This window comes from Vipera ursinii (assembly GCF_947247035.1).
Source record: "Vipera ursinii genome assembly, chromosome: W".
Classification (NCBI taxonomy): Eukaryota; Metazoa; Chordata; class Lepidosauria; order Squamata; family Viperidae; genus Vipera; species Vipera ursinii.
Window position 1 is genome coordinate 22,844,502 of NC_139522.1, and position 18,013 is coordinate 22,862,514.

General features: G+C 43.1%; 1 protein-coding gene across 10 annotated transcripts in view; it reads right to left on the reverse strand.

The window, feature by feature from the left end:
* LOC310648289 (transformer-2 protein homolog alpha-like) overlaps positions 1-18,013 on the reverse strand; it is a 124,425-nt gene that overhangs the window by 55,720 nt on the left and 50,692 nt on the right. For all 10 annotated transcript variants that reach the window (XM_083376053.1, XM_083376047.1, XM_083376046.1 and 7 more), the window contains exon 4: positions 5,494-5,682. In XM_083376053.1, the coding sequence (XP_083232179.1) occupies positions 5,494-5,682 (189 nt within the window). The remainder of the gene's footprint in view (positions 1-5,493; positions 5,683-18,013) is intronic.

Below are 18,013 nucleotides of genomic sequence, written 5' to 3' on the forward strand. Positions count from 1 at the left end.
TTGTTCATGCCGATAATAGGTAGCCATTAAAAGTGTTCTTTGAGGAAGAAAATTGCCTCGGAGTTCTTTTATTTTCTCTGGTCTCATTTATTGGAACCATGACATACTGTTTGTAAGGTCCTGCCTCAGCTAATACTCCCAAGAAAGCATAACTCTTGAAACTGGCATTGTTTCAAAAGGAACTTTTATTGAGAGATAGTGAAAACAGAAAAGCTAGGCAAGATCTGAACAATTCCTGTATGAAACATTACATTATACCCCTCTCTTCAAAACCCCTCCCAGGTGCCCAACTGCCAATCCACAGGTGTGAAGTTGTTATGGGAACTAGAAGTTGAAGGAGAGATAAAACTCTGTTCCCAGGCGTTGTATCCTCTTCGCAGCAAGGCATATGGCCACAGGCACATTCCTGCCCACTTTCACACCCAAAGAGTTACATCAAAGGTTGAGAGAACAAAGCAAAAGAAACACATCCCAGAGCCCACGACCTCCCCACTCCCAACAGAGGAAAAGCCTCCCCCCTCCCAACAGAATGTCAGTGCCCCAAAAATGATTTTAGAGGCCTGACACTGTTACTGCTGCTTTGTATAAAGTCACTACATTACTTTTCAAAATACTCTTAATCATGCACTTAATGATAAGTCGTTAGCTTAAGAACCAAGTCACATGTTTGCATTAAGACATTTAAAATGAATAGGTCCACAGAATACTACGTATAGAAAAGATGAAAAGCCTATCAACATTATATTTTAGTATCAATATTATATATATAAAATTTTGTTTTTTAGCCAAAGTTTAGTTTACTGTTTCTCTTCATATCATATAAATATTTCACCTTTCAGACAAAAGTTATTAAATGTAATTAGAGTAAAATTGAATATTGTTTAAAAAACACATATTACAAGAATCAGAATCCTGAAAGTAATGTACCAGTCTCTGCATTATCTGGCTTTATAGTGATATCTGAAAATTTGACTTTGCAAAATTGCAAAAAACTAACAACCTGAAACTTGGATTTCATACTGACATAATTCTTAGCTCTAAGGATTTAACATGCCCTCTATAATATCAATAGAAAGATTAAGCAGAATATTAAACAGAATAATCACAAATGTCTCAAATGATAACTCAATAACTGAATGTTTTAAAATTTCACCTATAACAAATAATATCGTATCAAGTTTAGCATATATCTCCTTTTTCAAAGAGTTTCAAAACTGGCATTAGATTTGAAACTATACTGTTTATAGAGATTTTATGTAGAATTTAACTATAACTAGAGAGAATTTTATGCAAAAGAGGACAAACACCATATATTCACATTTCTTCCTAATCTTCCAAAAGATCTTAGCAATAATAAACATAAAGTCTTCTTCTAGTTGAGCTTAGCTCCTGGTGCCTTAAGATATCTACTGTATGTAGGTGTCTTCACAACAATATAAAAATAATATGTTACTATTTCTTTTTAACCTTCCTCATTTAACCTATAGCTCTGGCTTTTCTGGTAATTTCCCATGCAAATACTAACCAGGCACAAGACTGCTTAGCCCTTTTGAGCTCAACAAATGTTAGCTGGATGCTGCTACCTAGCAGGATTAATAATTACATATTTGGTTTAAAATAAAGTTGCTGACCCACAGATTTATACACTGAGTTAGCACATTGTATTAACTATTGCATTTTTACAACAGTCACATTGGTCAAGCTGGACTCCACTTATGACCACAGTAAAAATGGTTGTAAAATCGGGTTCAGTCATGTAATGAATCAACTTACAATGAAAATTGCAGTCCTAATTGAGGACATGCATGTAATGTACTGAAATGAATAAAAGTATTATTCAGAAATTTCTAATGAGTCTAAAGGTTGAAGCAGAAGCCAACTGAAGATCACAAATAATATTTTATCTAAGTATTGACAAGTACAAATGTGAAAAGCAGAAGTTACAAATTGTAAGAGGAAATATCGAAACAACTATAGGAGACGGACTGTGGTAACAGAAAATTAGACGGTGAAAGATAGGATATGGACAAAGGGGCTTCCTGGAACATGGGAAGGACAGTGGTTTTAGGCGGTCCGGAAAGTTTATCGGATGATTAGGGAAGGGGCGTTGAGTGCGATAGGGGAGGGGGAATCTGCGTTGGGGATAGGATATAAAAATGTGTCAAACAGCTCTGTAAGGTGTGGCTGAACTCCTGTGTGTGTTTCAGTCCACCAAGCCTTTGCAAACGCTTCTTTTGAAATAAAACTTTGTTGCTGGAATTCCAAGTGAGTTTCTTTGTTTTGGATCTTGAGTCACGTTCCAAACAACTTGGGGGCTCATCCAGGATATCCAAACGGTCCCTGGATCACCAGGAGTAGCCACACCTAAGGGGACAGGCTCCACGTCTATTTTGACAGTTTCCTGAAAGGTGACCACCCCTGGCCCAGGACCCGTTAAGAACCGGACGCTAAATAGTGGATTCCAGGAACAAAGGAAGTCAGGTCATTTTTTTTTTTGATGCCCCGAGGGTCCTGGAAGACTGCCAAGACATACATACACTAAGTGTGAATGTCCTGAGCGTCTGAAGGACTGGCAAGGCAAGGAGGTGGGTCAAGTACCAACTGCCGGGAAACTCTGTGCACAGACCCAGGTAAGAAAATCAGGGCATTTTCACAGTTACCTGGGTGGCTGGATTATGGCGTACAGCTCATGAAAACCCCAAATCCACAATCTCAGAAAATTAGAATCTTACATGCAATCAATAAAACAAGGAGTGTACATAGAACAATATTGGACCTCTGAAAAGTATAAGCATGCATATGTACTCAGTACTTGGTTTGGGCCCCTTTTGCAGCAATTACTGCCTCAGTGCGGCGTGGCATGGAAGCTATCAGCCTGTGGCACTGCTGAGGTGTTATGGAAGACCAGGATGCTTCAATAGCGGCCTTCAGCTCTTCTGCATGGTTCGGTCTCATGTCTCTCATCTTTCTCTTGGCAATGCCCCATAGATTCTCTATGGGGTTCAGGTCAGGCGAGTTTGCTGGCCAATCAAGCACAGTAATCCCACGGTCATTGAAAGAGGTTTTGGTGCTTTTGGCAGTGTGGGCAGGTGCCAAGTCCTGCTGGAAAATGAAGTCAGCATCCCCATAAAGCTCGTCTGTGGAAGGAAGCATGAAGTGCTCCAAAATCTCTTGGTAGACGGCTGCGTTGACCCTGGACTTAATGAAGCACAGTGGACCAACACCAGCAGATGACATGGCTCCCCAAATCAACACAGACTGTGGAAACTTCACACTGGACTTCAAGCATCTTGCAGTGTGTGCCTCTCCATTCTTCCTCCAGACTCTGGGTCCTTGGTTTCCAAATGAGATCCAAAAGTTGCTCTCATCAGAAAAGAGGACTTTGGACCACTAAGCAACAGACCAGGTCTGTTTTTCTTTAGCCCAGGTAAGACGCTTCTGACGTTTGTTGTTCAGGAGCCGCTTGACAAGAGGAATACGACATTTGAAGCCCATGTCCAGGATCCGTCAGTGTGTGGTGGCTCTTGATGCACTGACTCCAGCCTCAGTCCACTCCTTGTGAAAGTCCCCAACACTTTTGAATGGCCTTTTCCTGACAATCCTCTCCAGGCTGCGGTCATCCCTGCTGCTTGTGCAACTTTTTCTTCCACACTTTTTCCTTCCACATAGCTTTCTATTAATGTGCTTTGATACAGCACTTTGGGAACATCCAATTTCTTTTGCAATTACCTTTTGAGGCTTTCCCTCCTTATGGAGAGTGTCAATGATGGTTTTCTGCACAACTGTCAGGTCAGCAGTCTTCCCCATGATTGTGATTCCTACTGAACCAGACTGAGAGACCATTTAAAGGCTCAGGAACCCTTTGCAGGTGTTATGGCTTAATTAGCTGATTAGAGTGGGACACTTTCAGCGTAGAACAGACATGTCAAACACAAGGCCCGGGGCCTGGATCCGGCCCGCAAAGTGGTTTCATGTGGCCCGCGAAGCCATCCTGTAAACAGTGAGGGAACGGCCCCCGCTGCCTTGGCCCTGGCCCAGAGACCCTCCTTCTGCCAGACACCCTCAGATCTGTCCCACTCCTGCCCAGGCCCCCATAGGCATCCTTGATGCGAACGATGTAGAGCTGGCCACGCCCACCCAGCAGGCCATACGCACTCTAGCCATGCCCACCCAGTAGGCCACACCCACCCTGGCCATACCCACCCGGCCCCCTGAGGGCTGATGCGGCCCTCAATGAAATTGAGTTTGACACCCCTGGCCTAGAATATTGCACCTTTTCACAATATTCTAATTTTCTGAGATTGTGGATTTGGGGTTTTCATGAGCTGTAAGCTGTAACCCAAGTTATTCCACCTCTAACGATGGGGGGTGAGGTGTTACCCCCCGTTGATAGGGCTCGCAACTTGGGCGTCCTCCTGGATTCACGGCTCAATTTTGAAGATCACATAGGAGCCGTGACCAGGGGGGCTTTTGCACAGGTTCGCCTGGTGCGCCAGTTGCGTCCCTATCTGGACCGAGACGCCCTACGCACAGTCACTCATGCGCTTGTGACCTCCCGTTTGGACTACTGCAACGCTCTCTACATGGGGCTGCCCTTGAAGACCACTCGGAGGCTTCAACTGGTGCAGAATGCGGCCGCGCGAGTTGTAATGGGGGTTTCCCGATGCTCCCATGTAACACCTCTACTCCGCGAGCTGCATTGGCTTCCGGTTGCCCTCCGGGTGAAATTCAAGGTGCTGGTTATCACCTATAAAGCCCTACATGGCCTGGGTCCGGGTTATTTGAGGGAACACCTGCTGCCGGCATCAAACGCCCTTCGCCCAGTGCGCTCCCACAGGGAGGGTCTGCTCAGGGTTCCGCCGGTGAGAGATTGCCGGCGGGTGACACCCAGGGATAGGGCCTTCTCAGTGGGAGCGCCTGCCCTCTGGAACCAGCTGCCGGTAGAGCTGAGGACTGCTCCCGACCTCCGATCATTCCGCCGGGGCCTGAAGACCTGGCTCTTTGAGCTCTCGGGCCCAGGCTGAGGATAAAAATTTTAACTGGGGTTTTAATCTACAGGGTGAATTTAATGCTTTTTTAATTGGTTTTAACTTTTGTATGTTTCGATTTTAATTCCCTGTAAACCGCCCTGAGTCCTCAGGGAAAGGGCGGTATACAAATGCAAATATTAAATTAAATTAAATTAAATTAAATAATCATCACAATTACGACAAATCACAGCTTGAACTATCTTGCTTTGCATGTAATGAGTCTATCTCATATATTAGTTTCCCCTTTTAAGTTGCATTACTGAAATAAATGAACTTTTGCACGATATTCTAATTTTTCGAGTTTCACCTGTAGTTAGTCATCAAAATAAGCCATTTTATTTTATTCACGGCAATGTTATGTAAAATCATGATTACAGAAATTAAACATTTAAGGTTATCAAGTACTGTCAGTGTTAACAAGCACCTTTGCAAAAAATTAATATATTCAGTAAAAATGCTTTACCTCTTTAGAATCATCTATTCTTTCAAAGTAAACAAAAGCAAATCCTCTTGATCGCCCAGTCCGTTGATCATACACCACATTGACTCCACTCAATGGTCCGTAACGGGAAAAAACTTCACGAAGATCCCTCTCAGTAGTATATAAGCTGAGGCCAAACACTCCAAGGCATGTATTAGGATCTGGATTAGCCTAAAATGTACCAAGTTAAACTATTAAATTTCTTATTGCTGATGGTTAAAGCAGTTACTTCATTTATACAGGTATTCCTCAACTTACAATCACAATTGAGCCCAAAATTTTCATTGCTAAGGCACTTGAGTTTTGCCCCATTTTATGTACTTTTTTGCCACAGTTAAGTGAATCACTGCAGTTAAATGACTCATGCAGTCGTTAAGCAAATCTGGATTCCTCCATTTGACTTTGCTTGTCAGAAGCCAGCTGGGAAGGTTACAAATGATCATGTGACTCCGGGACAGTGCAACTCTCATAAATACATGCCAATTGCCAAGTGACTGAATTTTGACCATGTGATCATTGGGATGGTGCAATGGTGGTAAGTGTGAAAAACAGTCATAAGTCACAGCCATAAGCTACCTGTACCTACATTCTTGTCCCAGGAACAGAGACAGCAAAATATTTCATGAAGCTGCATATTTTGAGTACCATACAAAGGGGAAATAAATATGAACTGTTGGTACAGTGAATATAAAGAGTCTACACACTCCTGTTAAATTGCCAGGTTTTTGAGTTTTTTTAAAAAAGTCAAACCAAGATAAATCATTTCAAAAAAAATCCACCTTTAATATAACCTATAAGCTGTACAATTCAGTTGGAAAACAAACTGATTTTTTTCTTGGGGGGGAATAACAATAAAAAACATACAAAAATGTGGTTGTATAAGTGTGCACACCCTTAAACTAATACTTTGTTGAAGCAACTTTTGATTTTATGACAGCATTGTCTTTTAGGGTAGAAGCCTATCAGCATGGCACATTTTGGCTTGGGAATATTTGCCTACTCTTCCTTGCAAAAGCACTCCAAATCTGACAGATTGTGAGGGCATCTCCTGTGCACAGCCCTCTTCAGGTCACCCCAGATTTTCAATTAGATTCAGGTCTGGGCTCTGGCTGGGCCATTCCAAAACTTTGATCTTCTTCTGCTTAAATCATTATTTTGTTGATTTGGAGGTATGCTTTGGGTCATTGTTGTTTTTAAAGGTGAAATTCCTCTTCAGCTTCAGCATTTTAGCAGAGGCCTGAAGGTTTTGTGTCAAAACTGACTGATATTTGCAACTGTTCATAATTCCCTCCTTCCACCTTGACTAAAGCCCCAGTTCCAGCTAAAGAAAAGCAGACCCAAAGCATAATGCTGCCACCACCATGCTTCCCTGTGGGTATGCTGTACTTTTGGAGATGCAGTGTTGTTTTTGCACCAAACATACTTTTTGGAATGATGGCCAAAATGTTCGACCTTGGTCTCATCAGATCATAACACATTTGCCCACATGTTTTGGTCAGACTTGATGTAGGGTTTTGCAAAATATTGCCAGGCTTGGATGTTTTTCTTTGTAAGTAAAGGTTTCCATCTTGCCACCCTTCTATACAGCCCAGACATACGAAGAATACAGGAGATTACTGTCACATGATAGTACACAACCAGTACTTGCCAGAAATTCCTGCAACTACTTTAATGTTGCTGTAGGCCTCTTGGCAGCCTCTCAAACCAGTTTTTGTGTTGTTTTCATCAATTTTGGAGGGACATCCAGTTCTTGGTAATGTCATTCTTGTGCCATATTCTCTCCACTTGTTGAAGACTGTCTTCCCTGTGTTCCATGGTATATCCAATGCCTTGTTTTGTACCTGTCTCCTGACTGATACCTTCCAACATTGAGCTCCCTTGTAACAAAATACCTTGTAGTTTAAATTATGCTATCTAAATATCTCCTCACAAGGAAAAGCTTTAAACTTGTATTCTCCATGGCCAATCCAATTCCCTAAGGAAATATAATTTCCCAGCAGTAACTTTAGAAGCAACTTACTTTGTTTCATTAATTCCTTCCACCAAGCTACCCCTTCTTTTTCCCCTTTCCCTATCCCACACCTTATTGTAAAGAAGAAGAATAAGGAACAAGTTTAGCTAGCAGAACACATTTACTTTTTCAGGAGCTTCTGGACTTCCAGTGATACACCTGACACCTGACACGCCCAGAGAATCTCCTCTCTCTGGACTGTCGTTTTTCCAACTTAACAACAGAAGGAACAGGCTTTCCTCTCATCCCACAAGATCTTCCCTACAGTAACAGTCTCCAAGTAGTTTCAGAAGCTGTGCTTCAAAGCAGCTGGTGAGCTGAAGCTGGGGGGCAGGGCTGGAGTCGCTTCATTGTTGGATAAAACAGCCATTTTGGAATTTATTTTTCAAACGGACAATAAGTTATGCCTTTCATTTCTTAACCAATTTACGAGACTATTATTTTTATTAGCTAAAAGAGGCTCTCTTTAGTCGCAGCCTGTTACTTCTTTTAGAAGCTCTGCACAGTGATGGGATTCAAAAATGTGAACCACCAGTTCTCTGTGTGGATGCCGCTTTCGGAAGTCCATTCTGGCCCTGGGCAACAAAAAATTAGCTACCAGTTCTGCCGAAGTGGTGCAAACTGGCTGAATCCCACCACTGGCTCTGCATCATTTTTGATACTTCTTTATTGTTAAATGAGAAGGAAGAGTATTGCTGTAGGCAGCTAAAATGTGTGGAGTATGTTCTCTTTTTAAATTTGATCGAGAAACATAACAGTTGTGGTTTTATTTTACTATTTTTAAAATAATCTGTAGCCCTGGATTTCTTTGTTGTTGGAGGTTGAAATTTTCTGATTTTCATTAACTCTGATTGGCCAGAAATAGGAATAATAAATAAAAATACAATTTGTGACCACTAGAGGGAGCGATGAAGATGCTTAATCCTGAGCTCGAGTCTATCATCAGGGAAATCTTTCAAAGCTCCATACAGAAAATCACCTCATAGTCCTATACCTGTGGTGGCAAACCTATGGCACGTGTGCCACAGGTGACATGCAGAGCCCTCTCTGTGGGCACGTGCACCGTCGCCCCAGTCCTAGGCCTTCAGCTGGGTTTTTGCTTTAGGCCTCTGCCGCCGTGTGCAGAAAAAAATAAAGATTCGTTCAATCAATCTATCAATTTCAACTTCTCACGGGGAAAAAAAAGATCTCGCAAAGTTGGAATTGGACTTTTTAGTCCCACCCAGTCTGCCGTTACCACCACAGCCACGCCCATCCAATGGGCCACGCCCATCCAATGAGCCACACCCACCCAATGGGCCACACCCACCCAGCACCCGACCATACATAAGTGGGTTTTGTGTCGCAGTGTGGGCATTCGGTCTCTAAAAGGTTTGCCATCACCGTCCTATACCATAAATCGGCTAGGGACTAAAAATACCAATCATACAGATATTTAAAAAGAACAAGAGACACAAATAGGTTTAGAAAATTATCAACCCACTGTTAACAACTGCACAAATACTGGACAATGCAAATAACTAACTTTGGAATATAAATCTGACACCAACTTCTATTACAATCATGGTTTGAATATAACCCTCCCAGCGCAATTGAAACAAGAGTGCCAAGTAAATTCACAATTTTTAAGAGGTCAAGTTTGGGATTTTTTCTTCTAACAAGAATACTAACAAAGTGCTCCAATTTAATCTACAAATTTTAACAGAACACCTTTGGGAGTTTTTTTTCATGGATATTAACAAGGTTGAGAATTTCTTGAAGAGACTTGAAAAGACATTCCTGAGAAGACAAACTTGATTCTATGAAGATAAGCTGAAGGGAGTGACTTAAAATTAATGACTTAGTTAGGATGGATTTTTATAAGTTTGATATATGTTAGAATGTTAGAATAGAGCTGGAAGGGACCTTAGAGATCTTCTAGTCCAGCCCCCCTGCTCAAGCAGAACTTATACCATCTCAGACAAGTGACTGTTTAGCCCCGTGGTGGCGAACCTTTTAGAGACCGAGTGCCCAAACCGCAACCCAAAACCCACTTATTGCAAAGTGCCAGGGGCGCATCAGCATTATGGTGCCCTCAGGGGGGGCAGGGAGGTGCCTTTGAGTGCCGCCTCTGGCACGCAAAAACCAGGGGTGCAAAAATGGGCCACCATGCTGCAAGGCGCTCATACAAGGCATTGCACTACGCAAGAAAAGGGCAGGGCTAGTATCACGCAGGCACTAGCCCCGCCCCATTTACAGTGTGTGCATGCTCGCAGCCCCGTGCGCACACGCACGCATGTAAAATGCTTCCCCTCCCTTTTCTTCCAGTCCACCAATCGACAATGGTTGGTGACCTCTGCTCTACCATCTCTACAAGCTTGCTAGTCAGCTGCTTCCCCTCCTTTGTGCTGGGTGGGGCTCCTGCTCCGGGCGGCAGCCTGATGGACCTGCTGCTAGCAGTGGCGCGCCTGCCAAAAGAGAGGACTCTGAGTGCCACCTTTGGCACGCGTGCCATAGGTTCGCCACCACTGGTCTAGCCTCTTTTTAAGTGATGGAGCACCCACGATTTCTGGGGGCAACCTATTCCACTGGTTAATTGTCCTCATTGTCAGGAAGTCTATCTGTCAACGCTGCTAACATCGGATATTCTTGCTTTGACAAAAGATGAAGAAGCAGCTATTTGGCTTCCGGTTAGCACACACAGCGCTTCCGGACGTGCAGGGACAGTTTGTCTCCTGCTGTCCATTTCTTTCTTGTTTGGAGGACCCTGAAAAGGGTCAAAAATCACCCTGGAGGGGCAATTACCGAGAGGAGGACTTCCCTGCGATCGCGGAAGGGCGGCAGCCCTCCGCTGGAATCCGGGACCATCTCCTTTGGCCCAAAGAAGAGACCGGCCATAAAGATGGCTGATCACTAAGCCACTCCCTGCCGAAAGCCAAAAGTACTACCTAGCACTAAGAAACAATCTGGAGGACCTGGGTGAGCTTTTACCTTTCTTATTCCCTTAATCATCTTCCTGTGGGACTTTCCTGAAAATCTCCTTCCTCATTTTTTGAGAAAACGGTGAATATCTACTTTGGGAACAAATCTTAAAGCCTCAAAGTCACAAAAGAAATCCAATTAATGCAGCAAAAAATTTAAACAATTTCAGCTGTATTTACTAAAAAGCTTCTATTTGTTGCTGGGGACTCACTATCCTATTCTCTCTTTAAACTGTGAATTAAAGAAAAAAATTGGACTAATCCTACAAAAGTTCTATATTAATTTGGAAAAAGAAAAAGAAAAAAAACCCTCTTACATTGCATGTTATATGTTATTGATGACATCTTGTGGCGAAACCTGGTACAGCAAGTAAATTTCCTTTTTCTGTTGTGAGAGCTGACTGAATAATAGAGCTGTTCTTGAAGATAAGTGTGGGAACACCTGGCACTGAATACAACTCTTCAGGAGGTGGAAAATCTTTGACTATTATTAAAACAGCCTCCATGGAAGATTTAACTGTAAACAACAATGAAATGGATGAATACATCCCGCCACTTGATTATAAACTAATACCGGATACGATCTTGGCAATGACAGAGCAAATTAAAGCCAAGCTGCAAGAAAAATCTGACAATTTAAAGCCACCAAATCAAACTCTGTAAATGAGGAAAAGATAACCCAAAACCAAATAGAAGTGGAAACTAACACTAAAATAGGAGATTTCAAAGAACAACAAAAGCAACCTACAGAAGACCTTAAAGTCCAAACGTTAATGGCAACTACAAAACTTACAACCCAAAAAGCAGCAGCACCTGAAGAAAACAACACCAAGAGTGAAGACACTAAAGTCCTTCAAATACAATATATTGAGAATGCAATTAATCAAATGTTAAACATAATACCAGCTGCTACTTTCTACCTAACCCAGACAGAATTGGAAGAACAAAAAGATTTGACTGATTTAATGATAATTATATCAACCACCAAAAACCAAACTACCAAAACAAAAATACAATGGTTACAAAGGGGATATTTTCCTTGCAAAACTGACATTTGGATATGCTCCCTGGATTCAAATAAGGGGTCTAGGAAGAAAGGAAGATACATTTGAGAATTTAAAGATACCAAGAGCGAAGTATGATTGGCACAAAAGGAAGGCAAGAGTTAGATTTAAAAGACTGAACTTGTTTCTTTTTTGGGATTCCTAAAGATAGACTACAAAAGTATCTTTTTATGGATTAAGGGGGATCTCTAAAAATATCACTGATTTTACATTTAATTTTTAGATTTGTAAAGGAAATATAACTCCGAACTATATTATAGAATTTGGAATGACATATCAAAAGATGGTATTTTAATAATTGATGTATGGTTAAGATGCCTTATAGAATATTCAGTGGCTATTTTTGAACTATAGTATAGAATCTAGAATTTTATATATAAAAGATAGCATTTTAATAATTGTTGAATGGCTAAGGCAAAAAATATATTTCTAATTGGTGATTTGCTAAGATGAAAGTTAATTTTAATGGTAAAACATAAAACTGTTTTGTAATGAACAAGATAAGTTTTGTAGACAAAAGAATTATTCTTTATTGAAATAGGGAATTGTGGGTTACCCAAAATTAAGCTTTTTTCTATATACTATAGGCTATTCTAGAATATCCTATTGCAATTAGATAAAATTTAAAAACAGGATATTGATATGTATTAGTGAAAATATATTTTGAATTTTGTTGATTGATTAGGTTATAACTAGAAATATACTAACTTGCTTATTTTGACTATGTAATCACTAAGGGCCCCTTCATGGATTACTGCCTTGTCGTGGCGAAGGGTCTTGCGTAATTCAATGAAGCTATGAGCTATGCCGTGCAGGGCCACCCAAGACGGACAGGTCATAGCAGAGAGTTCTGACAAAACGTGATCCACTGGAGAAGGAAATGGCAACCCACTCCAGTATCTTTGCCATGGACAGTACCAAAAGGCAAAAAGATATGACGCTGGAAGATGAGCCCCTCAGGTCGGAAACCGTCCAATATGCTACTGGGGAAGAGCAGAGGGCTAGTACTAGTAGCGCCAGAAAGAATGAAGCGACAGAGCCAAAGCAAAAGGAAGCTCAGCTGTGGATGTGTCTGGTGGTGAAAGGAAAGTCCGATGCTGTAAAGATTTTTTCTCCATAGGAACCTGGAATGTAAGATCCATGAATCAAGGCAAGCTGGATGTCGTCAAACAAGAGATGACAAGACTAAACATTGACATCTTAGGTATCAGCGAACTAAAATGGACAGGAATGGGTGAATTTAATTCAGATGACCATCAGGTATACTACTGCGGGCAAGAATCCCTCAGAAGAAATGGAGTAGCCTTCATAGTCAATAAAAAAATAGGAAAAGCAATACTGGGATACAATCCTCAAAATGACAGAATGATCTCAGTTCGAATCCAAGGCAAACCATTCAATATCACAGTAGTCCAAGTCTATGCCCCAACCACCGGTGCTGAAGAGGATGAAATTGACCGGTTCTATGAAGCCCTACAGCACCTTATAGAACTAACACCCAGAAATGATGTCCTTATCATCATGGGGGATTGGAATGCTAAAGTAGGAAGCCAAAAGATAACCGGAATAACAGGCAAGTTTGGCCTTGGAGTACAAAATGAAGCAGGGCACAGGCTGATAGAATTTTGTCAAGAGAATACAATGGTCATAGCAAACACTCTTTTCCAACAACCCAAGAGACGGCTTTACACATGGACATCACCAGACGGTCAACACAGAAATCAGATTGACTATATGCTCTGCAGCCAAAGATGGAGAAGCTCTATACAGTCAGTAAAAACAAGACCAGGAGCTGACTGTGGCTCAGACCACGAGCTTCTTGTTCCAAAGTTTAGGCTTAAATTAAAGAAAGTAGGGAAAAGCGCTAGGCCAGTCAGGTATGAATTAAATCATATCCCTGTTGAATATACAGTAGAGGTGACAAATAGATTTAAGGAATTAGATCTGATAGACAGAGTGCCTGAAGAACTATGGACAGAGGTTCGCAACATTGTACAACAGGTAGCAACCAAAACCATCCCAAAGAAAAAGAAATGCAAGAAAGCAAAATGGCTGTCTGAGGAAGCTTTGCAAATAGCTGAGGAAAGGAGGGAAGCAAAAGGCAAGGGAGAAAAAGAAAGATATGCCCAATTAAATGCAGAATTCCAAAGAATAGCTAGAAGAGATAAGAATGCCTTCTTAAATGAACAATGCAAAGAAATAGAAGAAAACAATAGAATAGGGAGGACCAGAGATCTTTTCAAGAAAATTGGAGAGATGAAAGGAACGTTTCATGCAAAAATGGGCATGATAAAGGACCAAAATGGCAGGGACCTAACAGAGGCAGAAGAGATTAAGAAGAGGTGGCAAAATTACACAGAAGAACTATACAAGAATGAGCTTAACGTCCCTGATAATCACAATGAGGTGGTCACTGACCTCGAGCCAGACATCCTAGAATGTGAAGTGAAGTGGGCCTTAGAAAAGCTGAGCAACAACAAAGCTAGTGGAGGTGACAGTATTCCAGCTGAGCTATTCAAAATCTTAAAAGACGATGCAGTAAAAGTGCGACACTCAATTTGCCAGCAAATTTGGAAAACTCAACAGTGGCCACAGGATTGGAAAAGATCAGTTTACATTCCAATTCCAAAGAAAGGCAGTGCCAAAGAATGTTCAAACTATCGCACCACTGCACTCATTTCTCATGCTAGTAAAGTTATGCTTAAAATTCTACAAGCTAGACTCCAGCAGTATGTGGATCGAGAACTACCAGAAGTGCAGGCAGGATTTCGAAGAGGCAGAGGAACTAGAGATCAAATTGCCAACATACGCTGGATCATGGAGAAAGCTAGAGAGTTCCAGAAAAACATCTACTTCTGCTTCATTGACTATGCTAAAGCCTTTGATTGTGTGGATCATAACAAACTCTGGCAAGTCCTTAAAGAGATGGGCATACCAGGCCATCTTATTTGTCTCTTGAGAAATCTATATGCGGGCCAAGAAGCAACAGTGAGAACTGGACACGGAACCACTGATTGGTTCAAAATTGGGAAAGGAGTCCGGCAAGGCTGTATACTGTCGCCTTGCCTATTTAACTTATATGCAGAGCACATCATGAGAAAGGCAGGGCTAGATGAATCAAAAGTTGGAATTAAGATTGCCGGAAGAAACATCAACAACCTAAGATATGCAGATGATACCACTCTAATGGCAGAAAGTGAAGAAGAACTAAAGAGCCTCTTGTTGCGGGTGAAGAAGGAGAGTGCAAAACTTGGGGTGAAACTAAACATTAAGAAAACCAAGATCATGGCATCTGGCCCTCTCAATTCCTGGCAAATAGATGGGGAAGAAATGGAGGTAGTGACAGATTTTATTTTCCTGGGCTCCAAGATCACTGCAGATGGAGACTGTAGCCAAGAAATTAAAAGACGCTTGCTCCTGGGGAGGAAAGCCATGACAAATCTAGACAGCACACTAAAAAGCAGAGACATCACCCTGTCAACAAAAGTGCGTATAGTCAAGGCTATGGTCTTCCCAGTTGCAATGTATGGCAGTGAAAGCTGGACCATAAGAAAGGCTGAGCGCCAAAGAATTGAGGCCTTTGAACTATGGTGCTGGAGAAGACTCCTGCGAGTTCCTTGGACTGCAAGGCGATCAAACCGGTCAGTCCTAGAGGAGATCAACCCTGACTGCTCTTTAGAAGGCCAGATCCTGAAGCTAAAACTCAAATACTTTGGCCACCTAATGAGAAGGAAGGACTCACTGGAGAAGAGCCTAATGCTGGGAAAGATTGAGGGCAATAGAAGAAGGGGACGACAGAGAATGAGGTGGCTGGATGGAGTCACTGAAGCAGTAGGAGTGAGTTTAGATGGACTCCAGAAGATGGTAGAGGACAGGAAGGCCTGGAGGAACATTGTCCATAGGGTCGCGATGGGTCGGACACGACTTCGCAACTAACAACAACAACAACAATCACTAAGGGAATTAGAGAGGGCATCTCTTGTTGATGTAACCTGACCTATTTACAAATGGCTATTTCTTATTTTAATTACCCAACCACCATATTGTTTCACAAATACATGTACATGTAAATATTAAAAATCAATAAAACTTCTTTAAAAAAGCAGCTATTTCATATTTAAAACTTGTGTGTTACTTTTAGAGCTAGAATCAGTTGATGCTGGGGGGAGGAGGAAAAATGTCTCTCAAGGCTGTTTTGAAATAAGAGAAGATAAGAATTTGGCAGGTTGTCTAACAGAAGGGAAAACTGACCCTTCAAATGAATTGGAGAATGTGATTAATGACAGCAATGAAAGGAGGAGAATTGTGCTTAATATTATTGTGGTAAGGGGAGGGGAATTCAGATTCCAGCTTCCAGTAAGCATTGCTGATGTTATAGGGCTCTACTAAAAGACTTTTAAGGTAAACAATGTCTCAGAGTCCTTTGAAGAGCTCATCTGTCGGAAACTTGACATCAAGCTGGAATCCACCAACTTTACAAACTAGGGGGTCCCGACCTCCCGTTGCTGTCTCATTTGGGAGACAGGCTGACAAAGAGACGGGGAAGATCCCATCATGGAGGAGGAAAAATTGCCTGAAGTAAGCTCCCCAGCACCAGCAGCCACCCCAGGAGGGGAAGGGCCAGCAAAGAAGTCGGTAGGAAAAGACTTTCAGCAATCCTCCCAGCTGGGAACTAGACCCAAACAACCAGGAGAATTGGTCTGGTCGTCAGAGTGGATTAAGCCCAGCGGAGACTCCAGACGCCCCGAAGCGGCCTTTCCATCCCCAAGGGCTTCAAAGGCAGAGGAGGTAGAGCGACAACAAAGAGACGACTGCTGCACATCACATTCCCCAGACCGGTGGGGAGCTGCCTGGCCAGCTGAGATTCAATACTCGGGTAAGTGGAAATATCCATCTGCAGCCCATAGCCAATCAATTGACTATCTAGCAGAAAGGTTTGAAGAGCTAGAAGTGAGGAGCGCAGAACAGCTCCTGCCAAGAGAGGCCCCCAGCCCCCCTTTCGCAGAGGTAACAGCCCTTCAACCCCTGGAGTTCCCTACTAGGGCCTCCAGTCCCACAGAGGAAGAGAACCTAGGACCCCTGCAGCAGTGGGGAGTATGGCAACCCCCACAGAAGGAGGGGCAACAACCTCTGGGCCTAAATCAGCTAATAGAGGCCTTGCAACAGCTTGGAGTGATGCAGAAGCCTGGAGAGCAACAGCTAGTTGGAGGATGACAACTCCATGGAGGCTGGACACCACACCCGAGCACCAAGCAACCACTGAGGAGCCTGCAATTGAGGGAGGCACCACAGCACTTGAGGCTAACATGTCTCCTAGTAGATCAGCAGCAGAGGGTGCCACAATTCCCTGCAGTCCAACAACAGAGTAGACAACAGCAACCCCCATCTATCCAACAACCATTGAGGGGCCTACAGCAGCAGGTGGTGCCACAACTTCCCGCCGGCCAACAGCAGCCTCCCCTCACACAACCACAGCAAGGGGAACAGCAGCAGGGCCCAAACGTGCAACCCCTGGGCATACAGCAGCACCGATGGGGCCAGCAGCAACTGGGGGTACAACAGCAGTGGGGGCCCTGGCAGCCATTGAATCAACAATCAGGATGGGGCCACCAGCAGTGGGGGCCCCGGCAACCAATGATGAGCCCACCCTTGAGAGTAACCTTCGATGGGGACCCAGAGAAACTGATTTTTTTCCTCAACCAAGTACGCTCTCACTTGAATCGCTGGGGCTATATCTACCCGGACCCAGGTGCTATGGTCAATGTGATTGCATCCAGCCTAGAGGGAGAAGCATCCGAATGGTTAAACAATTTATATAATGAGCAAGCCCCTGAATTGGAGGACCCCCACCTTTTCCTCCTAGGGCTGAGAGAAAGATTTGAGGACCCATCCATTGCCCTCAAAACAGGAGGAGAAATCCACAAGATAAAACAAGCTGGCCGGCCTGCCCTGGAGTATGTGAGGGAGTTTCGCAAGATTGCCGGTCGGATAGAGAGATGGCCTGGCAATCCATAATTCACCATTTTAGAGAAGGGTTAGACGACCACCTTTCTCAGGCATGCATCTACCGAGCTGTACCTGACCAGCTGTACGAATGGTACCAGGCAGCGATGAAATTAGATGTCCAGCTCATCCGCTATAAGAAGCCTCTCCCACCTGAAGCTGTGCCAAAGCCAGAACCCAAACGGCTACCATCCCCCAAAAACCTCCAACTACTGCTACTGCCGAAAGACCTAGGCCACCTACAGGCCCGCCAATCAAGTGCTTTTGATGTGGACAGCAGGGACATCGAGCAGCAAACTGTCCAGTTCCCTACCCACAACAGCAGAGTAGACCGGAACCAGCAACAAGGAGGAGACCTGCACAGCAGCCACCGAGAGAAAAGTCCAACTGGGATACCCAGGAACACATCCGTCGGAAACTTGACATTCTCCTTAATTCCAGGTTGCTTCTCTTTTTTTTAATAA